Source organism: Lepidochelys olivacea, assembly GCF_965140295.1.
Source record: "Lepidochelys olivacea isolate rLepOli2 genome assembly, chromosome: 13".
NCBI classification, from domain to species: domain Eukaryota; kingdom Metazoa; phylum Chordata; order Testudines; family Cheloniidae; genus Lepidochelys; species Lepidochelys olivacea.
In genome coordinates this window covers 722,921-747,316 of record NC_140423.1, presented here as the reverse complement: position 1 = coordinate 747,316, position 24,396 = coordinate 722,921, and the positions used below count along the sequence as shown (strand labels likewise).

Genomic DNA, 24,396 nt, shown 5'->3' with positions numbered 1-24,396 from the left:
AGAATGAGGCATAAGGGGCTGCAGGAGGAGAAGCCTGCATACAATGCATCCAGCCTAACGTTTTTAGAGCACTAACCTGCGTGCACTTACCCTCCACGGAGAAGGTGGAAAACCTTGGTTTTGTCAGTCTGAGGAGGGGGCCAATGAGAGGGCTCATTCATATTTAATTCTGGTCAGCCCAAAACCAGTAGTAAACATAAACCGAGAAAGTCCAGGGTTTTAATGCAACTGGGACTAGCAGCTTATGATTCAAAAAGGGATTTAATATTTGTACAATGAACAGCACCTGCAATGACATGAGTTCAGGCTCAAGGGGAACACACTGCAGCGTGTTTAGTGCTCCATGCACAGCACTGAAAGCGAGAAAACCTTTGGAGCCCTCTTTCTGTGGGCTCAGACTAGTTGTCTGTAGGTGCAGATAACACATCTTCCAATGCCCTATGTTTAGTTCCCCAGCAGGGCACTGGGAGCCTCCAAACTGCCGTGACACCCATTCACTCTCTGCTGAGAAGTGGGAACAGACCAATGGTTTCTACAGAGTGGCAATGTGAATTCAGGAGTTCACAGGGATGTGTAAGGATAAATGCTTAAAAAGCACTTGAAAGTCCTAAGCAGGAGAATCTGAGACAAGCACATACCCTCCCGCACCTCATGCAATAGGATTACAGTCAGGTGCAAGAGCGAGCTTTCACACTTTCTCCTTGGCATCTGGCACCGGCCAGTGTCTGCAGGCTTGTGGATGCAAGGGAAAAAGCCCAGAATAGCTACAGCTGAACAGCTCTCTGTGTGGACATTGTTATCCCATGCTGACAGTGGATCAAGCTAAATTACAGAAAGGTACTCCAGCCACCTGAGAATAAGTGAGGAATAGCTACTGGTTTTCATTCTACACCCTAGCTATTTCTCACTAGCTTCCCTGGGAACTCCCTGGGTAGACAAGCCATAAGGCAGGTGACCTGAGGAAACCGAGCACTGACACCTCCTGGGGAAGGGTCTGTTTCAATTTACTGCTCAAGCCGGTTAGTGTCAAACACGCACCACCACATTTTTCCTGCCAATTTTATTAAAAAGTCACGTCCTCTTGTTAACAGCACAGAAAGAAAAACGCTCCAGAACACAAACCATTCAAGACAGAGAGAGCTGCTGCTCCAGGAACTTTGTTTTCTAAACAGTTTCTTCCTGCCCTCCCCAGGAAGCCCCAGAGGCTTTAAAGAGGCGCTGTGCATTCCCTTTTGCACTAGATATGATCCAGTCAGAGAAGCCACATGCCCTAACATGCAACACTGGTTAAAAACCTGCTCAGGACTCTCCACCTGAGTTTCCACAAAAGCAACCAGTGCTGCTACTAAAATGTTTGGAAACTTATAAAAATGTAGGAGTCCTCTCAGCACTGCCTCCCCGACCTGCGACAGAACCCAACCTAACCAGCAATCAAATGGAGTCGCAAAGCTCCAGCGGAGTGTCGAGACCCTGCCCCCCACCAGGTAGCCTGCTGTACCCAATTCTGGGAGGGGGAGCTGCCCGCAGACTGGGGTTTCTGTGGCTGGGCTGTTGATAAAGTTACAGTAGTCCACTGCCCCAAAACAAAAAGAAAACTTGTGTCACATGTAACAAACTTCTTGTAAATTTGGCTGCTGGGTCCAGGAGAATTGACAAAGCCTTTTAATTCCCTGGCCTGAGTAGGAAGTTCTGGGGTTTGGGTTTGCCATTGTACCTAGAACAAAAGCTGGAAAGCTCCTCACTCCTTGGTATGGCCAGCAGATCCTTGCTGGCCTCACTAAGCCAGGAAGTCTTAGTCCCTGCCGTGGGAGTTCGACACTGCACTCACTGCCCAGCTTTACCTGGGGGTCAAGTCTTGCTTCTGCTCCATGAGTTTAGCTGCTACAGCACCACCAGGGAGCCTTCCCCACATCTGGCTTATATGGTTTGTTTTTTTAAAACCACACACAAATACTGCTCACCCAAACCTCAGAAGGTCTAACCACTAGCCCCCCAACCCAGAACCATCCTAGAGTTCACACCCCTGCAAAGAGAGGCTTGTAAGAGGGAAGGGAATCAGTCTCAGAAAAACCCAGGTCAAGAAGCCACTTTGTTCTGATAAGCTCCTTGGGAAATTCACTCCGATCACTTGACTACAGAATGCAAGCATGGTGTAACATGCTGTGCAAACATTACTGCAATGGCAACCACCAAGAGCGGGAAATGCAGCTCGTCTGCAATAGCAGCAACTTCCATCGAGGCCAAAATTCAACTACCCACAGAAGCTTCTGAACTCCTTTGTCACTGACAGAGCAGAGCTCTCGTCTCCAAAGACAGCTAACCCAAATCAAGGGGAAGAGGGGCACTAGCCACACACTCAACAGCAATCCTACTGGAGTGAGTGCTCTAGCCACTGTGGAGGCAGAAGTGGCCTAGGGACTGCGAAGAACCCAGAGAGGGAGAGGACATGCATCTTCAAGGGCATTTGCCCTGGGTCTAGGACAAAAGACTCTTAAACAGCTACAAGTATGGTAATGGCGAAGGGAAGGGAAATGGGCTCTGCAGCTGGATGTTAATAGTGTCGCTGGTAGGAGCCCATGGGTTGCGGGGCTGAGGGTCCTGCTCGCCCTTGGGCCACTGTCTGGCTCACCAGGTGGGAGAGAGCAGGGCCACTCTGGATTAGGGTGTCCAAGGCTTTCTGCACACTGGGGTTGTCAAAGTTGATACCTGAAGAGGATACGGGCCTCTGAACAGCTATGTTGCTAGGGGTAGGCAGACGATTTTGGTGCTGACCATAATGTACCTGGGTTGGCTGAGATGCTCCAGGTCTTGGGCCTGTGTTCCTTGTGGAGCCTGGGAGGACAGGAAGCTGGGTTCCAGGGACCTGTGATCTCTGCTGAGATTGGTTTAAGCTTGCAGCACTGAGCTGCACTGCCCGAGCTTGATTGCTGGCTACATTAGCATAGTTTTGGTTCTGAGTGCCACCTGAAGCAGCTGTGGAAGCTGCAGAGCTGCTGTTTGCTACAGCAGCTGCTGCCGCTGCAGCCGCAGCCCCACTGTTGAAGAGGCTGAGGATTTTTGCCTGCAGCTCCTGTTGGGGGTTAGTGGAGGACACTGTAGCAGAGGTGGCAGAGGCCAGGGGCTGAGTGCTCTGATGAGTTTGAGAGCTTGGAAGGCTGGCCTGGCTAGTCATAGACGATCCCGAAGGCGCCCCAAGAGACTGTCTCGACAATGGAGCTGGAAAGAGAAAGGAAGAGGGTGAATTCTCTGCAGGCCCATCTGAACAGGCATCGTAGAGGAGTCCTGATGGGTATAGTTACCAAGCCACGCAAGTCAGCTACTGCCCTATCCTCTAAACAGGTGGGACTGAACTGCTCTGGGTGAGTGGGAGGGAAGCAGAACACAGGCCATGTCACTTACAGAACCGTCTCCATTCACGTGACAATTTGGCGTACCCCTGCAATCTCTCAGAGAGAATCTAACACCCCAGGGAGCTCCCTGAATGATTAGAACAGCCTCAATACTCTAAGGCTATGTCTATGTTGAGAGCATCTACTGTGAAGGGAGAGCTGGCATGTTAGACTGGCAATGCACTCCTCATGGGGGCGCAGCTGTACCTTCAAAGCTGCGCTTTCTGCCACTGTCGTGAAGCCACCTCCCACAAGCAAAACAAGCTACACAGGGAATAGCACAGTTTTGCCAGTGTAACTGTGCCCACATTAGAGGGTTCTGTTGGCAGAGCTCAGTCCTTCAGGAATCATACCTTCGCCCCCCGCCCAACCAACAGTTGAACCAGCAAAGTCTGGTAGTGTAGACATGGCCTAACAAACGTCTCTGCCTCAAAGGCCTGTTAAGGTACACAGCATTGGAGTGAATGTGACTGATAACTTACCCTGCAGAGAGTCAGTACTTCCTCTAAGTAGTCGTTCCTTCCGGTCTCTCAGGTAATTAATGACTTTATCGGTCTCTTCAGCAGTCAGATAGCGGTTGTCTGCCAGCAGGTTCAAGAGACTCTGGATCCCTGGCGGATGGCTCCCCCTGACACCTTCTTCTATGGGTGGTGGGCGTTCGCGTTCCTGCAGAATTGCTTCGTCTGCCATCTTGGCAGCCTGCCTGGCTATTTCTTCACGCTCCTTCTCCCGGGTCTCGGTCTTGTAGCGTTCATAATTCCTTGCCACCAGTACCATGGCATCAGCTTGGGGCATGTTGCGATGTTCTGCACAAAGAGAGGCTTTAACTATTTGGACCCCACTGATTTTAGGTGCAAATATTAGGTGCTCCTTCTGCTGACCTGGATCAGCAGGAAATCAGAGTGAACAGGCAGGAGCAACTCTTAGTATCCAAGCTTGGGTGTGGAACATTTTCCAGCGCTACTAGCTACACCCGTGGTTCTCAACCAGGGTTCACCGAGGTCTTCCAAGGGGTACTTCAACTCGTCTAGAGAGTTGCCTAGTTTTACAACAGGCTACATAAAAAGCACTGGTGTAGTCAGTACAAACTAAAATTTCATACAGTGACTTGTTTGTACTGCTCTATATACGATACACTGAAATGTAAGTACAATATTCATATTCCAATTGATTTATTTCATAATTATATGGTAAACGTGAGAAAGTCAGCCATTTTTCAGTAATAGCGTGCTGTAACACTTGTATTTAAGTCTGATTTTGTAAGCAAGTAGTTTTTCAGTGAGGTGAAACTTGGAGGTATGCAAGACAAATCACACTCCTGAAAGGGGTACAGTAGTCTGAAAAGATTGAGAAGCACTGTGCTAGAGGACTTTGCCTCCAAATGGATTGGGAAGCCACTAGCAAGTAACACCCTAGTTGAGAAGCCCAGCCCCCTTCTCTGCAGCTGCTGAGCACTGCATGGGGGGAAACTTTCATATTAGCCTGACTAGCTGGAGTTTGATACCTAAGATGATCTTCCTCAAAACTCCCCTATAGGTAGGAAGAAAGCAGCTCTCTTCCTTACATTGCATATAAATACACCAGTGCCAAGGGACTGTCTCTGCTGCTTCACCCCAGCTCCCCTGAATAGCCCCAAGTACCTGCCTCTCTTCTGCTGCTACTCAGAGCTTTCCCAAACAGCAGCAGAATACCACTGACCTGATTCTTCTCACCTTCCTTGCTCCCACAGGTTCTAACAAAAACAGTGGGAAAAGCCACAATGGTGGATCTCACTCTGCTGATTCCAGGTTAAATAGTTAAAGCTCTGAGCAGCAGCAGTACTGCAGCAATAAGCAGAAAAAAATCTTTCAAGCTGCTTGATAAGACCATAAAACAACACAGAGTACAAGCGCGACGGTTTCCTTTGGGGGCACCTTCGAGGAGGTTGTGGCCATTCATTCGGTCTCACAAGAAGAAAGGTGAATGGACTAGGGCAGTGATCTAAGAATTGGCAAACTCTCTGAATAATACTTGCAGAGAAGGACTTCAGCATCTAAAGAAAAGCTGCCCAGAGCTTCACACCAGAAATACTGGGATTTGCAGACAGAGCACTGAGCCATACTGCTCTTTTCCCTCACAGGGGGAAATCTGGGTTCACTCTAACATTGTTTCATACGGGCATTGGGTCATTAATAGCTATTTATGTCACAGCAAGGAAGCGTTTTGTCTTGAGTGGTTTTCCGCTTGAGGGAAGAATCTCTGAGACAGCATTGGAAGTGCTTCCAGCATTTCAGAGTGATCTGAACCAGCAGACCATTGTGGCCTCTGTACCTTGTGGTGTGCCAAACATGATGTTAACAGTGCAGGAGCGGTGAACTTGGTGCTGCTGTGTGATGACAATGGCAAAAGGAGACCCTCCTCTGCCTACGTCCTCCAGGGCCTGAGTCAGTGACATTTCTGTGTTGAGGAAGATCAGATCCACCACCATGCCCAGATCCCTCACCTTCCGCCCCACTGACTCGGCATATTCCCTACACAAAGCAAAGGCAGTGCACGTTATAATATGCCAGCAATGTACAGAAACCCTCGTGTGTTCACTTTCATCACCTCCAGGCTCATTTTTTGCATCCGTTTAACTCTGTTCAAAACTGAATTTAAGTTAAACCAATGATGCAACTTCTGCATGTGCACAAGGCCTAGAGAGCAGATGGCCCAGCAGCCTCCAGAAGAGCAGATACCGGGTCCACCTACATTCAGTGTCTTTGGACAACAGGCACTGGAAGCCTGTTGACATCTGCATGCACCAAAAACCATATTAAGCGCAACCAACAATTGGGAGTATGGGTCGATTACTGATCAGAGAGGAACTGGAATCTGCCTGCCTGGAGGGCTAGTTTTGTAGATCTCCCTTAGTTGTGTAGTCATGCTTTTAGCTCAAAAGAAGTGACTAAGTTAGCATGAACCATTGATCAACAAGCTATAGAAAAGAACACAAATGCTTCAGAACCCAAGATTTACAATCCAGTCTCAGCCCTTCAGATTCATACATTTTAAGGCCAGGAGGAACCATTAGAACATCTTAGTCTGACATCCTGTATATCAGAGGCTAGAGAATTTCACTCAGTTCCCCCCGTTCTGAGCCAAATAACTTGTATACTACTAAAGCATCTTCCAGAAAGGCATCCAGTCTTGAAAACATCAAGCGATGGAGAATCCACCCCTTCCTTTGGGAGTTTTGTTCCCACGGTTAATCAATTTGCGCCTTATTTCCAATTTGAATTAGTCTGGCTTCATCTTCCAGCCACCGTCTTTTGTTCCACAGAGGTGCCGCACACAGAGGTGCCGCACTCTCCCTGTTCACTACTCCCGTTTACACAACCAAAGGTTGGCACAGCTCTGACACACACCAGGAGCTCATGCTGGGTTGTTTGTCCATTAGCACACCTAGACCCTTGTCAGAGTCAGGAAGCAGTCCCCATTCTGCAGGTGTGGCCTGTATTCTTTGTTCCTGTGTGTATCCCTTACATTTGGCTGTATTAAAATACATTTTGTTTGAGTGCTCCCAGCTTACCAAGTGATGCAGACTGCTCTGCATAACTGTCCTGTCATTATTACTTACCATTCTGCCAATCTTTTCATAATCTACAGAAATTTTATATTTACTTCCCAGATCATTAATGAAAATGTCAACTAGCATTAGGCCTCCTACAGCTGCCTTCAGAACCCCACTAGAAACAGCCCCATTTGATTATGATTACCCACTGACAAATACTTTTTGGGATCGGTCAGCCAGTTTTAAATCCATTTAATGTGTGCCCTTATTACTACTGCATGGTGCTAATTTTTAATCATTAATAAATAATTCAATTAATAATGACGAGAAGAGTAAGCACAGGCCATTTCAGGTGGCCCTGTATCAATGAAGTACCAGGCTGTTACAGGAAGCGTGTGGGGGTAACCCAGAGTAATATATTTTCAAGGCCAAAATACTTAGTTTTCCCTACCCCAACAAAGAGAGAATATCTGCTACCAAGAGAATTAAAGAAACTGATTGCAACGCTCTTAAATGCTCAAAAGCTACTCTCCCGCATAGCAGCTACAAGGGAAACTGCCCTGAAAATCCAGAGAAATTTTAATTCCAAGCAAATAGTGTCCCTCTATTCAGAGGATCACAACTGGTCACAGCGACTAGCTTCTTACTTTGTCTGTTTATTGACCACTATCACAGAACAGTCCACAGGCCTCTCTGAATCAAAGCGTCTCTTGATTTCCTCAAAGTACTGCCGGTACAGCTCCTCCCTGCGTCGCTCCTCGCGTTTCAGACGCTCTGAAAGAAAGCCAGCCATGGAAATGGAGGAAGTGAATAATTCCACTCTAGCTGCTCAGAGTTATTAGCTACACACCACCAGCCTGCCCAACTCCCAAAACAATACAGTTTCAAGAGATCTGTTGCACTACTCATTTCAGGGCTGGATGCAACCTTCCACCATCTTCAGGTGGTAGAATATAAAAACCTGTCTATAACAATGCTATTCTTGTTAAAAAAACATAGGGCGGGGGGGAGGGGGGAGCGAGGAGAGAAGGGAGTTTAGGGAGAGGAAGAAAACTGACCTTCTGCACTCAAGGGGGCTCTGTCAAAGTGTTCTCTGTAACGGTCATATGGGTCATCCTTCCTCCGGTAATAGTCTTCCAGGCGAAGGTAACGGTCATAAGCATCATCTCTTCTGCAAAGCAAATGATTCACAGCCTGTTGCATGTTCAGAAGTGAAAATTCCAGGCACCAACATCATCCCCAACTTTTCCCAATGTAATGCATGTGAACACTCTTCCAAGTTAATCGTTAAAATACGTACCTGGCTATCCTTCAGACGGCCAAACTATCACAATCTGTGTGAGGACCAACAGGCCCCAATTTAGTACCATCATCACAAGAGAGGCAGCAAATCACTAGAGCTCCGATCCAGTAGTATAAGATACCTGTACACGGGGTCCCGTGGCTCCCTCACATCCCGATATCGATCATACACAGGATCCCGTGGGTCACGCAGGTCTCGAATATCCCGAGGGTCTCGTAAGTCTCTAGGGTCCCTGATGTCCCGGGGCTCTCGCAGATCTCTAGGGTCCCTGATGTCCCGGGGCTCTCGCAGATCTCTAGGGTCCCTGTGGTCTCTAGCATCTCTGGGATCACGTACGTCTCTACCTCGAATATCTCGAGCATCTCTGGAATCTCGGCCATTTCTACCATCCCTTGGCTCTCTTCGTGGGCTCCCTCGAATAGGGGAGCGATCACGTCTCGCATCTCGGCCATCCCCATACGCATATGGCTCTCTGAGGAAAGTACGAGGGAAATGCCATTAGACAAAAAACACGAGCACTGTCAGCCCTAGACCTCTTACCTGGGGTGGCCACAAAAACCCTTTTGCTCAGCAGCTGAATCCTCCCCTCCTATTCCCCATCAAAACAAGAGCAGCAAGACATGTCCAAAGAGTTGTGTCAAGGCATTGTGAAAAGGTTTCTTATTCAAATGCCTTGCACAGCCCAGCAAGCTCCAGACACCCTATCTGGACCACCACTAGAACTGCAGGATGTTTGTGCAAGACAAGGGCAGGCAGCTAAGAAACCATCGCTCAAAGATGTCACGCCTCACAGCCAGTGAGGAATTTTCAAGCAAAACATTTGTTTTTCAGACAACTGGTACACAGAACCCCAGGTGCCATGTCCTCCCATCCACTAGGATACTGTAGTTAAATGTCACAGGGACCATTCAATTCACTGAATCGAAAAAGAAGAGCAGAATCCCTGAAAAAATTCCATCAATATTGTCACGTTTACGAAAATGTGTGTTGTGATCATGAAGACCATATGGCTGGATTCTGTACAGTGAAGAGATGTTCCCTGAAGGAAATCAGTGTGACTGCACGATGCCCTCTGTTAGGACAGTACTAACCAAGCCAGGTCTGTATCACCAGCAGGATCAGGATTCCCAATGGTACCTGAATGTCTCCTCTCACTCAGGCTTTTAATTGTAGTACAGCAGCATGCCATCTTCAGTCAGAAGTACACAGAAAGAGAGGTGAAAGATTGCATGCTTCTCTTTTCCAAAACAGAATTTGTTTTCCAAATAATGCTCTGCTTTCCAGATCTAGCATAGCCTTCAATTCACTCTAAGCCATAAACATATAGTACGCCTTAGGAATGGAAGTGCTGAGCTTCAGGCAGAGCAGTATGTACTCTCACATGGCTAACATCTGCAGGACACTTACAACGGTGAGAAGAGAAACACCTGGTTAAAAATCTCAATAAAATACTTCCTTTCAACACTTGCAATTGCTAAATTCCCCTTGGCTAACTAGCCTAGTTCCTGAAGCAAGTACGGAACATGCTATTCATTACTATCATGCTTTCACAGCAAGACGAAGGCAAGTCCCTCCTGTAAGTTCTACATTGCTGACAGTTTCATTTCGGAATCAGTTGGAGAGTGAGTATCAGGATTAGCCAGCTAGAGGTTCAGGCTTCAATACCATGTTGATGGATACCTACCAAACCCAGCTGATGATTACTTTCCTATGCCCCTCTTCTCTGACCAGTGAGAAAGTTATGTGGATTCCATGTGATAACTGATAGTTGGACACCCACCATACACAGTATTCCCTGTGGTCTTTATTTATAAACCAGATACAGTGTGTATCCTGTAACATGAACTATCGTTTTACCCACAGGTAATATATAGAGTGTTTTCCAGTGATCAGAATGTATCTGCCCCAGGGAGACTGCATCCCTGGGATATATGAGAAGATGCACCATATTTGAACATGATCTATAGTGTAACCATCCTCAGTATCAGGGAAACAGTTTCCCCTCCCGCTTTATACAGACAGGATATAAAGCATATCCTCACCTACGATGTGTAGTGTAATCACACACTAGATTAGGGATACACACAGTATTCCCCACTCATTCTGCAGTATAACTAGAGGAAATACATCCTGTATTCTCATCTGTAATCTGCAGTGAAACCAGAATAGATACCACTGCATCCACCTGGAATTTACAGTACAGTCAGACACAGGGATACAGAGTATCCCATATCCTGCTGTAAGCCATAGGCTAGAATACAATACAAGACTGCAATGTAATTGCATTGTATATGGTATTAATTCCCACTCTGTTTACCTAAACAGATATACAGGCCACATCCATCCATTATCTGGAGTGAGACATCATGAACAAGGATGCACAACAGCTGTTTGCCCTCAGTGATGCAAACAATCACACATAGCATCAGCTGCTGCTTGCTCAGACACTCCTGTTCACCTGATGTCCAAGGCATTGGCCTCTGCAAACCTGCTTGCACTCCTGTGGCATCAGCCTCCGCTTGCGCTCCTGCGGTGTTGCCTGATGCCCACAGCATCAGCCCCCGCAAATCTGCTTGCACTACTGTGCCGTCGTCCGAAACCCAATGCCCAGCGGCATCGGCCTGTGTTCGCGTATGCTCCTGCCCCATCGCTTGAAACGCAATGCTCAGCGGCATTGGCCTGTGTTCGCGTATGCTCCGGCGCCATCGCTTGAACCCCAATGCCCAGCGGCATCGGCCTGTGCTCGCACACGCTGCTGTGGCATCACCAGTACCGATGCCCAGTGATTCCGGCCTCTGCTCTCACATGCTCCTGTAGCATTGCCCAGAGGCAGCAGCCTGTACTTGCATGCTCCTGCAGTGTTGCAGCGGGCTCTATAAATCCACTTGTGCTCTGCAGTATAAATGCAGCAAATTTACAGTATCTGTCTGCATTCTGTATCCCCAGACATTCAGGATTTACATGGGAAACCCCATACACTTCTTACTCCTTCTGTGAGGTCCAGGAAGGAATGTATTCACCCAAGATCTCTAGTGTAACTGAAGATAGTCACAAACAGGGACACACAGTATCTGCTGGGACACCCCTGTAACTGGACACAGCCATAAACAGTAGCCGGCTGTGGCCCACTGTATCTGTATGTACAGGAACATGGGATATCTACTGACACAGACATGATACAATTTGCAGTGTAGCTGTGAAACATGGATGCTTGAGACTGGTTACATGTAGTGTTTACATAGTTCTCAGTAGTAACATGGACATTTCTCTATGTATACAGCTCTGTAGTATATTCAGAGAAGCAGCATACTGTGTCAGAATGTAACTGCAGTGTTCACCCACGCTCCATAGTAAAACATGGACATTATTCAGGAGTCTCCTCCTGCAATGTAGTTAATTCATGTGTCTCTTAATCTGCTGTGTGACTGCACAAGAAGAGCGACACACAGGGACTGTACACATTGGATCTATTTATTAGGGGAGGGATGCATGGGAAAAGTAGGCAGATGCCCAGTATCCCCAATGTAACTGTACAGAGAAGGATGACGATATGATACAAGTGTACATGCAGAAAGGGAAGTTCTCTCCCTGTAGTGTGCGTTGTCTGCATAATCATTTTCCAGGCTCATGTCAGCACTGGAAGCCTTCGACATCAGAAGACGTAAAGTGCTGGTATTCTGTGTTGCACAGCATGGCGAATGCTATATACCCATTGTATTCTCTATAGACGCCTTGTTTCCCTGACACTTAAGAGTCAGGAACAAACAGCAGTCCTTCCCCAACAAATTTCACACAACCTATGCTGCAAAATGCAGCATCCAGTTGTAGTCACAGCAGCAAACACAAGGTTTCCCTCGTGCCTCCTGAGCTGTTAGAATCAGAGAGGCCCTCCGCACATGGAAGGGACGGTCACATTCTGACTGTTCACTCGAGTGTCTCCATTCTGCTGGGGAGGTGGTGGTGAGGGAAGAAAACTAGACATTTAGCAGAGGAAGGAGGGCTCATACCCTAAAGCCTGACCTTCCTAGTATAACTCACTGCTTCCAGGTACTTTACCTTCGTGATGGGCTGGACCTTGATGAAGCCTTATTCATATTTCTTCTTTCCGCTGCTTTATTAATATCTGAAAAGAATAATCAACCCATCTGTTCAATGCTATGGAACAAAAAAAAGATCGTCAGCACATTTTAAGTTAAAGCAATAAAAGTTCAAAGACAGCCATATGGTGCAAGGAAATCCATTCAGCCAAGAGGCATTGTCACTTTAATTATTTTTATTAAAATTAAGATAGTACAATGCAATGGGTTGGTCATGGATTACTGTGATTTCCAGCTAAAAGAAGTGGACAGTTTGTATGAAATTCTATCCCTTTATCATGTTTAGGCCCATGTCCAGACTCCTTGTCCCATAAGAGACCACCACCTCTTTCTCCTGTAGTCTGTGGACCAACAGCATGCAGCTCCATGGATTCCAGGAGAAAAAGTAAAGAGTCAGACAATCCTTCGTGAATGGAAAGCTGTTGGCTAGTACACTTCATCTCAAAATTCAAAGCCAGTCCTGTTCGATGGAGGATGCTGCCATCCTTCTGGAAAAGAACCCAAGGGCTCTCAAAAACAAGTTCAACTGACTTCCAGGGGACTGTTGTGACATCAAATTGCACAATCTCCACCACTCAGGCAGAAGGATCCAAAGGACTTGAAGTAAAAACTACCCCATGAAGTGAACTTCATGCAGTCGTAACACCATCAGGTCAATGTGATGCAAATAAATGCAACAGATCAGACATCTGAAAATTGTTAACGTCTGAGTAACTGCACAGAAAATGTTCCTTGAAATGTTCAGAGTGGAACACACAAGAGAACTAGGGAGCCACAAGGCTGTAACCAATTCAAGAACACAAGTTCAGCCACAATGGATGATTAATATTAGCCTGGAGAGAAATTATGAAAACATCCATGGTAGTAGAGAGATGATGCGGTTATTATCTGAATGTGGGCAAGAACAAAACCACCCCAGAGTAATGGTTGGTTTAGGATGTTTTGTTCTCAGTTATGAGAACCTTTAAAAAAAGAAAATCACCTAAATGCTACATGTATCACTTGTTTGAGGATTTAACAGTGTAACTAACTGTAATGATTAGGGATTTAAATAATGCATAGCTTTCAATTTTCCTGCAATTGAAAACAAAAAAACAAAAACAAAAAACAAGGCATGTAGAGTTCTATAAGCAGAAACTTGGTGGCTTTACTAATCTACCTTAATTTCCCAAGCTTTTAATGCTGAATTTTAGTTAAAATTAAAACAAAGATGCTAGTTTCAATCTTCATTCTTACTTTAAACAAGAAGGGATGTGTTCTCTCTTTTGGCAGTGAATGAAAAGGCAAATACCATTTGTGCATTAAGTAGTGGTACCCCAAGAAACAAGTGGCATAAAAATTCACAGGATATTATTTGAGACAGATACACTAGGTTCAGAAATGGATGGGTGTTTTGTCTATTTAACGTAGCAACTTTCTACCATATTTACCTTTAGATATGCTGGACATTTATTCTCTGAACAGATCTATTTATCAAGGAGACAATTAAAGGAGTTTCAGTATATTTGTGAAAGTATTTTAGTGCAATGCAAAAATGGGGTTAAACTGTTTGGTTTTATGTGTTCATGACATTCAGCTTTAGCACACAGAAAATGTACATCTAATGTAGTTCTGTTTTCACTGCATTTTGACTTTTCACTGCAGAATATTCTTTTACCAGATGTAACCCTTTAAGTGCAACACTATCTGCTTCCTTGGTTTAAGATTTTAGAAGTCTTCAAACTGGACATACATTTAAAGGATTCGTCTCTTCTGAAAAATGGACAGTTTTCAAGAACACTTTATTTAGTGCCATCAGCATTTACAGATTAAATATTTGACATTTACAAAACATCTTTTAAAAAAAATCTCTTTTGTTTTGGAAGATTTTCACAGATTTTAAGGCCAGAAGGAACCGTTGTGATCATCTTGTCTGACCGTACGCACAGCACAGGCCATAGGATGTTCTTGGCTTAATTTCTGCTTTCAAATACAATAGCCGTGGTTGCATAGCATGTTTTTCTAAAATGTATCTTGTTTTAAAAATTTCCAGTGATGAAGGGTCCACCACACCCTTTGTTAAATTGTGTCAATGGTTAATTACTCTTGCTGTTACAAATTTGCACCTTATTTCTAGTCTGAATTTGTCTAGTTTCATCTTCCAGCCAATGATCTTGTTATATCTTTGTCTGCTAGACTGCAGAGCCCTCTATCAAATTTCTGTTCCCTGTGTAGGTGTATTTACAAACTGTGGTGATCACCCCTTGACCTTCTCTTTAAGCTAAGTAGAAGGAGTTCTTTGGGCCTTACCAAAAGGCACGTTTTCCAAGCCTTTCATCATCTCCTGGCTCTTCTCTAAACCTTCTCCATCATCTAAACTGTGGACACCAGAACTGTACAAAGTATTCCAGTACTGGTCAGACCAATGCTGAATATAGAGATAATATTAACCTCCAACTCCTATGTAACATTTCCCTAAACACTGCATTAGCCCTTTTAGCCACAGCATCACACTGGGAGCTCATGTTCATCTGATTATCCATGACTCCCAAGACTTTTACAGAGTCACTGCTTCCCAGGATAGAGACCCCCATCCTGTAAGTACAGCTTTAATTCCTTGTTCCTCGATGACCTTACATTTGGCTGTATTGAAACACATTGTTTGCTTGTGCCCAGTTTACTAAGCAATCCGGATCACTCCATATCAGTGACCCATCCTCAATTATATCACTCCCCAAATTTTCGCAGAGGACACAAACTATCAATAAGAATTTTATATTTTATTCCAGATCACTGATATAAATATTAAATAGCATAGGGCCTAGAACTGATACCTGTGGGACACCATTATAAAACACATCCACTCAACGATCATGCCCCATTTACAATTATGTTTTGAGGCCTATTGGTTTGAGGCCTACCCAGTTTTGAATTCATTTCATGTGTACCATATTCATTTTATATTGTTCTAGTTTCTTACTAAAATTGCTGTGCGGAACCAAGTCAAACACCTTTCAGAAGTCTATTACATAAACACTACTGCATTTATCAACCAAACTTGTAATCTCATAAAAAAATCAAACTAGTTTGACAACCTTCCATAAACTCATACTGATTGGCATTAATTGGATTGCCTTCCTTTAATTTGGTATATTCAAATGTTGTATCAACTGTTCTATTATTTTGCCTGGATCAGTGTCAGCTGACAAGTTTATAATTAGTCTGGTCATCCCAATTACCCTTTTTAAATATTGGCACAGCATTATCTTCCTTCCAGTCTTCTGGAACCTCACTAGCTCTCCAAGACATCAAAAAATCAACATTAATGGTCCAAAGAGCTCCTCAGCCATGCAAGTTATCCATATCCCCCAATTCAAAAGCGTCTAACCTTAAGGAGGATGTTAAACAGCAGCTACTAGCTACAATGGAAAGTATTTCTTTATCATCATATATATAATAATGATTATATCTGGCTTTCCCCCCCAAATACAGAACAGAAATATTTATTGAACATTGAACTGACTTTTTTGCATAACTGACAATTCTACCATTTCCATTTAGAAATGGGCCAATACCACTGTCAGGGTTCCTTTCACTCCTAATATACTTCAACTTCTCCTTACTGTCCTTAACTCTGCTGGCCAGAGAGTCTTCTTGTATTCTCTTGCTTCCTTCACCAATTTTAATTCACATTTTTCTGTTTAAAATTGACTTGATTATATTGTTTTCTGCTTTGTGAAACTAGCCTTTGTAAAGTACCAAAATACTTGTCATGATCACGGTCACCTAAGCAACCACAGTAACTGTTAGTTAAGTGATCAGTTCCCTTTACCTATCAAGATGAGGTCTAACATACAATAACAAAGGATTTAAAAAATGAAATTCAGTAAAGGCCAGCGAACACTCGGGATTTTTTGTTTAGGACCAACTACCTGTTATGAAGTGCTTTACATATGCTTATAGTGCCATTTAAATACTAAAAACTAATATATAAAAATAAATTTGGAGAAAGATCAAGATATCAAAAGGGAGCAGAGTAGTTGTTGTACCACACACAAGACTAGAACAAAGAACTAAAAAAAAAGAAAAAACAGTGCCTAATACAAATTTAGACTAATATTCAAGGCAGGTTTCACACAATGGTCTTTCCATAGATCTTTAAAAGAAAAAGCCTTCTTTCTACCCAAATGCATGCTGGCGTCAGTATGAGTAGCATGGAGCAGTTTTCCTTACCTAATCTATACCCTTTAAAAAGGCGACCCTTCTCACCGTCCAGAGCGGCCTGGACGTCTTCTAGACGTTCATACTGCACGAACCCATAGCCATGGAACATGCTGAGGGCTGGAAAAATTAATAGCAGGGCAAGACCAGTTACAACTAAGGGACAGTACTACCACATGCAGGCCATTATATAAACCCCACAGGGCTGAACAAGCAAAGGGACTTTACCCAAGAACATCTATCCAAGCTTAACAAGCACACTCAAATAAGTTAACCAGGACCAAAATGAAGGAGAATTTACAAAAATTGGAAAATAATGTTGCTAAGGCAATTATGAAATGCTATATAACAGCCCAACTTCTTCGGACAAGACAGTGACCAAAAGGCACTAAAGTGACCAAGATCCAATTAAGAGAATACAAGAGCCCTAGAAAGGATAGACTTGTTTGGTATAGTACCATACTTCAAACCCAAAAGAATAAAAGAGAAACTGCCATAACTCTAACATACCTTAGGCTTCAGTTGTACTAAAGGAAGTTAGTTTTCAGGGACAATGCAGATAAAGAAAAATGTCACTAAAGGTCACTTTTTTCACTGTCATCCTTCTTATTATCAGATGTGGCATGAAAATTAAGTTTCTGACTATGATTTCCCAGCCATAACAAAATAAAATACTAACCCCTGATTTTGCCATATTTTGAAAATATCTCTTCCATTTCTTCACGGGTCATGTGGTCTGTGGGCAAATTGCCGACAAAAAGTCTTCTCTCTAAATCCTGTGGATTGGTGCTGTTAGTGAAGTCGCTCTGTTTGATGCTATTGCTCATGCGTCCTCGAGCCATTTTGTTTTCGTTCCAAATGCAACTCTTCGCAAAAAAGAAAAATGGCCATGCATATCATTTCACATCCATGACAATTACAATTACATTGGAACAAGGTTAAAGTTAACATGTTTGCATACTTGGTCTGCCTTAAGCAATCTGTATTCAAGAGAAATCCTTACACAGATGATTTGGAAGTTTGGCAGAAAACTCTCTCTTACGTTGTGTTGGGTTTGATCTTTCTGTTCTGCTCAAAGGAAATTACCGGCCTAAACTCTTAATTTTAAATCCATGATCGATCATTCTAAGGATATGTTTTCATTAGTTCAATTCCAAACTAAGGAATAATTAAAGAAAACAGTAATTTTATATAGGAACATCCTAATCAGTAAATCTAATTAGCAAGTAACTACCTTAGGCTTCTCTACAGGGCCCACTGCTGCAGCATTGAAGCATTCAGTACATTGGTAAAAAATACTAATTAAATAGATAAACAGGAAATAGACATCTTGACCATAGCAATGTAAAATGAGACAATAGAACAGCAATGGCATGAATGAAAAAAGATTTTCAAAAATCTACAGTGAAATAATTAAAAAAAAGTAAGTGAATTACTTAACCGAAATATATAAAGTAGAATGATCTAATAAGTGAAAATCTGATCTTCCATTCATACCAACACTGAGGTTCATTTCCTATGTCCCAATCTGCTTCCCCAGCAAAAAGTCTTCTCCTTCTGAAGCCGGGTCTACACTAGGGAATTTTTTACAAAAACTCCTCACTTATGCATCTCCACCAGTAATTTCAACAGTAGAATTTTATAAACATTCTTTACTGTACACAAATCTAGAGATACCAGCAACATTTCCTGGGGGCTGTGATACATTGGCCTAATTTTGGTTTTTGGGTTTAGTGTGTGGGTCAGAGTGGATTAATTTAAATCACCAAGTGGAGAGCTCAATTTTAATCAACTGCTCCGTTCGTACAGGAGTTATTTTCTAAAAAGTGCACTTGCATTGGTTGGTATAATCATTAAAACATGTTGATTTACAATTAAAAGAACCTTTACACTAAATTTTGTATACCTTCTTGCTACCTAGGTGGGTATACTATAACAACAGACATTTAAGCAATTATGAAGCTTAATATTTTCAGAATCTTAATTGTACATTTTTAGCATGTTAGAAAATGGTGATATATTGTTTATTTACTAGATAATTAACTTTTTGCATGTAATTTGTGTCCGGGTGCATTAGAATAACTGGAATTTAATTAAAAGCACAAAACAGCATATAAAATTTATGTTATTAAACAAAGCAAGCCCTTAATACAGTATAACCTATTGTGCCGTATTTATAAGCCTTGACCTCAAAAGTTAAGTTTCCCCCGATTCTCTTTTTATATAAAAAAAGCAGCTTTAACTCCAAGTTTTTGATAGCTTGGTTTTTGATAGATTTATTTCATAAATAAAAAATACATATGCTGAATCTAAATGTTTTAAGAGGTTATAATAAGTTTAGGCCATAACACATTGTATTAATTCCAGATTTCATTTTAAACAAGTTTAATTTTTAAAAGGAAAAATTATAATTTAAACAAACTCAAAAATCCAATAAATTAAAAAAATAGGATTTTTTTAAATTTTCAAATAAAATTGTGGAATTTTATCCAGCCTGGTGGGGGTGCTGGGTGGTGTTGGAGGCCTGTGATATACAGAAGGTCAGACTACATGATCTGGTGGTCCCTTCTGGCATTAAACTCTTTGACTCTAAGAGATACTGAAACCATCACAGCTAACATATAGGCAGGGTTTAAAGCTTTAGGATAAAAAAAAAAAAAAAAATCAATAAAACCCTAAAGTTCATCCCCAGGAATGATGAGCGGGGTTTTTGCTGGGGTGAGAGGGTTTTTTTTGTTTTTTGTTTTGTTTGTGGGGGAGAATTAAGAAATTACTTGGGAAAACAATTTTGAACACACCAATAAAATTCTTTTATACTTAGGTTATGAGTCACAGTTTGACTACTCCCGCAACCACAAATCCTAATTACAATCAGTGTAGTTTTCTTTTAAGACTAGCCTCTGGATAAGCAAATTAAGTAAGACTCCTTAAAAGATAAAATGGCTTTGCACTGGTTTTTCTAGTCCCACATAATTATGCAAGAAAAAAAATGGCATTCTCTGTCACATAACCACTCCAGGATTTGTAATATCAGGCGACCTTCTCTGAAGGTCATTCACACCTATGTTCATAATAAGTTTGAAAGGCTGGTAACAGTATTTGTTTCACTTACACATTTAAAAGAGAACTGCAAAGGGAAAAATGTGCTTGCGCCAATTTTTGCTTCTTTAGAATGTATAAAGAACACCTGAAAGGGTTGTTTATTTACCTTCAATATCCGAAATGCCACATCTTATGCACCCTGTCTTTACAGGAAGACTAGCTTAGTGTTGACACTCATCAGTTGAAGAGGTAGATGGTGTGAATATTTAATGAGTTTTTCTTGTAACTGTTTCCAGGAGTTTTAAACAAACAGGTGTAAAACAAGAGTTTTAAATAGTCAAAGTAAAAATCCTTTCCCCCTAGTCAACTGTCCAAGTTTCAGTCCCTTGAGATGTCATAACCCTACTAATCTCCAGGTGTCCACAGTCCCATAGCAAAAACAGGCTGGAAAAGATCTTGATTTCGAATATAAAAATCACTTAGAAAATGTTTTAGATGAAAAAGCCTGTTTTCAACATCATAAAGAAGCAAAAAAAGGACATACTTTTCCTTTTTCAGGTAACCTTTGAAATCTGCACACCTCATGTGTCAAACTCTACTTTAAAAAGTAGTTAGTAGAGGGTTTGAATGTGAGATTTACTGTTCCCAGCCCGTCTTCTCTTCTTAGTTGAAGACATGAGTAAGGTCAGTTTCTTAATATTGAGACCATCAGAGTCATGTCCCAGCTGCAGGGATACTGCTTCAGGAAAATGAATGATTTCCCCATTCAGCTTCCTTCTAAGAATCCAACTAAGGGAGGCTAAGGAAGGAGAGTCTCAGTAGTTAGTGGAAGTAGTCCCAGTGCTGATAGGGGGAACAAGCACAGGTCACTGGAAAAGAAAGCTTAAAAAAAAAAACCTCAGAGTGGCAGTGCACTGAACCCAATCCTCTACTAGAGAGTGGAAACTTGTCTATGATATACTGGCAGAAAGTAAATAGCAGGAATCTGATTCTACCCTAGGAAAAGCAGCTCTTCCTCCAGACACGTGGCTTTGGGTCAGACAAGTCAAAGGAGGAAAGGAGCAGGTGGGAAGAAAGCTGAATGGGACAACTTCACTCTCCTAGAGCACTGTACTCAGCTGTTTCTGTTCTACTGGTGGGATGAGTAAACACATCATACCCTTCCTTCCTCATTCCCCCCCAACTTTTTTTTTTGTTTGCCCCTGCCTTTAGCTAGAGAGCAGTAAATGTTAGAAATGGCAAATCTCTCTAATCCGATTACAAAATTAAGAGTTTAGCATTTCACAACCACTTTCACACTTTTTGGCCTAGTGAGAGGAGAAAGTTGGATACTGATACCATACTCTATATCATTGAAACAACATATGCAAGTTTGTAAAAGCACAGCTACAAAAAACTACTAGACACCAACTGGCTGCAGGACCATAGCTAGAGGTAGCCATAAAAGTTAATAGTGATGGCGGCCTCAGGGCAGGCTAATGCCAGGTAAGAAGTCAAGCTCATCCTTCACCATCTTTTTAATTGTCACGAATGTGGGAAAAGAATGCTGCATTTGCTAACAAAGTGCCACCCCCCCGACCTTGCTAGAGGCTCCAGGTTTCCTATGAGGCCTTAAGCTAGTAGGTTTCAGAGTAACAGCCATGTTAGTCTGTATTCGCAAAAAGAAAAGGAGGACTTGTGGCACCTTAGAGACTAACCAATTTATTTGAGCATGAGCTTTCGTGAGCTACAGCTCACTTCATCGCATGCATACTGTGGTCTTCTGCAGTTTCCACAGTATGCATGCAATGAAGTGAGCTGTAGCTCACGAAAGCTCATGCTCAAATAAATTGATTAGTCTCTAAGGTGCCACAAGTCCTCCTTTTCTTTAAGCTAGTAGGTAGCTTAAATTTGAAGTTCCATTCAATTAATCCCTGGGAGGGATCTCCTATCCAAAGCCTCCTGGCTGTTGCAGGGATTGGGGAGAAGGTCTCTGTTAGGCTACGTTTACACTAGCACTTTTGTCAGTAAAACTTATGCCCCTCAGGAACGTGAAAACCACACACTCCTGCCCCATGAAAGTTGCACCGACAGAAGTGCCAGTGTGAACAGCACTATGCTGGCGGGAGACGCTCTCCCATCCGCACAGAGAGGCTACGCAGGAGGCCTTAAGGCAGCACGGCTGCAGCAGCTGTGCCACGGTAAGGTGTCTAGTGTAGTCACAGCCGCAGTCTAACCCTTCCTACGCTCTTTTCTGGTGCTCTCCTCACCTGCGAGCAATGCCAGTGTCTTTGGCTGTGCTCCTGCTCATGGCTTTTCCAAGCAGCACAGTGTAAGACACAAATTTGACATTTTCACTGCTGCCACAGGATTCGCAACATCTGCATTGAAACTGACCAAAAGCTTATTAAATTCATGCTGCTTTGCAAAGCTCTGAGGAGCAGAGGTCATGGAGCTGCCTTTTGCATGCAAAGGCCACAACTGCGTTAAACGAACGCAATTGTACTAAAGCAACTGAAAACCATAGGAAGGCTTCGTTATACTAATCACATTCAGTCTGCACAAGGAAGTCTTTCCCCCTCCCAAGGCAAAAGAACTAGAAAGCTTTTTAAAAGTCAAAACAAATGGCACAGCAATTAATTGGGAAGTTTTTATTTGCTAAAAAAAGTTTCCCTCTTTGCTACTAAGCCTGTCCCTGCCCACGAGAGGATTCAGGAGCAAGAGTAGTGATCCTGAAGCGTTACCCATGTTTAGCCAAGTGCAAAGCCCGTGATGAACCCGCGTGGATAAAACGCTTGAGCACCACGGAACAGTTTCACATCAGCGGGGGGGCGATGGAGAGAGACTCAGCAGAGCAGGAAGCAGTGCGGTGAGTGAAGAAAAATTAACACATTTCCCCGAAAGTTTATTTTTAAAGACAGACTTTTATTCAGATGTCCACATGCGCGTGCAGAGTCCCACGCGCCGCCGTCTCGCAGGGCGGCGCTCGGCGCGGTAAGCACGGGGTCCGGCGCCGTCGTCTCCCGGACAGCGGTCCGGGCCCGGGCCCGCCGCCCTGCCCGCTCCGCCGGGGGCGCGCGGCCCAGTTCCGGCCCGCGGGGGCGGCCGGGCTCCTCCGTCCGCTCGCGGACCCCGCGGCCCGGCCCGAGCCGCTCCGACAAGGCGCCTCCGGCCGCCCGGCCCAGCCCCGGCTTCGGCCACGCGCGAGCGGCGGCCCAGAGACGGGGCCGCGCCGCGGGGGGAGCCCGGCGAGCCCCCCGCGCCCGCTGTGAGGCGGAAGCCCAAGGAGGCGGCCGGGCCTTCGCCAGGCCCCGGGGCGACGCCGCCAGGCCCGGCGCGAGCGGAGGCCCCAGGCCCGGCCCCGGCCCCTCTCCCCGCCCCCGGCACTTACCGTCGCTCCGGAGCCCGCTCTACGCCTCAGGCCGCCGCCCAGCTCCGCCGCGAGGACAAAGGCGCCAACCGACCCGCCCAACCGCCACCGCACCGCACGGCGAGGCGCTGCGCTGCGCTGCCGTGCCGGAAGGGGGGGTCGCTGCGACAGCCCCGCGATTTACGGCAGGCCCCAGAGACGGTCACGTGCCGCGTCCGCCATGACAGGAGAGGCAGCGTCGTGGGGGCAGCGACGAAATGGCGACCTGCTCCAGATCCCAGCGTGCAACGCGGCAACTCCCGTGCTGCCGGGCGAGCCCCGGTGCATGCTGGGGGCACTTGGAGTCGCCGCGACGTGCTCTCAGCCCCGCCTCCTTCCTCACAGGGTCCCTTTCCCCCCCAGCCTGCCCCCCCGCGCCCCTTTTCTTCCCCCCGCCCCCTCCCAGGGCCCCCGCGCCCCCTCTTCTCCCCCAGCCTGCCCCGCCCCTCCCAGGCCCACGCCCCTTTCCTCCCCCAGGCGGCCCCCCCGCGCCCCTTTTCTTCCCCCCGCCCCCTCCCAGGGCCCCCGCGCCCCCTCTTCTCCCCCAGCCTGCCCCGCCCCGCCCCTCCCAGGCCCACGCCCCTTTCCTCCCCCAGGCGGCCCCCCCGCGCCCCTTTTCTTCCCCCCGCCCCCTCCCAGGCCCCCTCACACCCCCTCTTCTCCCCCAGCCTGCCCCGCCCCTCCCAGGCCCACGCCCCTTTCCTCCCCCCGGCGGCCCCCCCCGCGCCCCTTTTCTTCCCCCCACCCCCTCCCAGGGCCCCCGCGCCCCCTCTTCTCCCCCAGCCTGCCCCGCCCCTCCCAGGCCCACGCCCCTTTCCTCCCCCAGGCGGCCCCCCCCGCGCCCCTTTTCTTCCCCCCGCCCCCTCCCAGGGCCCCGCGCCCCTCCCAGGCCCCCTCACACCCCCTCTTCTCCCCCAGCCTGCCCTGCCCCGCCCCTCCCAGGCCCACGCCCCTTTCCTCCCCCAGGCGGCCCCCCCCCGCGCCCCTTTTCTTCCCCCCGCCCCCTCCCAGGGCCCCCGCGCCCCCTTCCCCCCCAGCCCGCCCCCACCCCTCCCAGGCCCCCTCACAGCCCCTCTTCTCCCCCAGCCTGCCCTGCCCCTCCCAGGCCCACGCCCCTTTCCTCCCCCAGCCTGCCCCCTCCACGGCCCCCCCGCGCCCCTTTTCTTCCCCCCGCCCCCTCCCAGGGCCCCCCATCATAGGGCCTAATCACATCAGCCACACTATAAGAGGCTCGTTCACCTGCACATCCACCAATGTGATCTATGCCATCATGTGCCCGCAATGCCCCTCTGCCATGGACATTGGTCAAGCTGGACAGTCTCTACGTAAAAGAATAAATGGACACAAATCAGACGTCAAGAATTATAACATTCATAAACCAGTTGGAGAACACTTCCATCTCTCTGGTCACTCGATTACAGACCTAAAAGTTGCAATTCTTCAAC

The 24,396-nt window shown here is 45.6% G+C and overlaps 1 protein-coding gene across 3 annotated transcripts; it reads right to left on the bottom strand.

Annotated features, from left to right (window-relative positions):
- Positions 1–1,041: 1,041 nt before the first annotated feature.
- Positions 1,042–23,107, bottom strand: NCOA5 (nuclear receptor coactivator 5). 3 transcript variants are annotated; one of them, XM_084646129.1, is made up of 10 exons: positions 22,934–23,107; positions 17,201–17,387; positions 16,534–16,641; positions 12,281–12,347; positions 8,346–8,696; positions 7,980–8,092; positions 7,569–7,695; positions 5,700–5,899; positions 3,872–4,195; positions 1,042–3,216 (listed from the first exon to the last, which is right to left on the bottom strand). In XM_084646129.1, the coding sequence occupies exons 2-10, from the start codon at positions 17,361–17,363 to the stop codon at positions 2,552–2,554; spliced, it is 2,118 nt and encodes a 705-aa protein (XP_084502255.1). In that variant the 5' UTR covers positions 17,364–17,387; positions 22,934–23,107; the 3' UTR covers positions 1,042–2,551. The 3 variants fall into 3 exon arrangements, with proteins under 3 accessions (XP_084502255.1, XP_084502256.1, XP_084502257.1); XM_084646130.1 differs by lacking the exon at positions 16,534–16,641 and having other exon boundaries at positions 22,934–23,105; XM_084646131.1 differs by lacking the exons at positions 16,534–16,641; positions 17,201–17,387 and having other exon boundaries at positions 22,934–23,099.
- Positions 23,108–24,396: the final 1,289 nt, after the last annotated feature.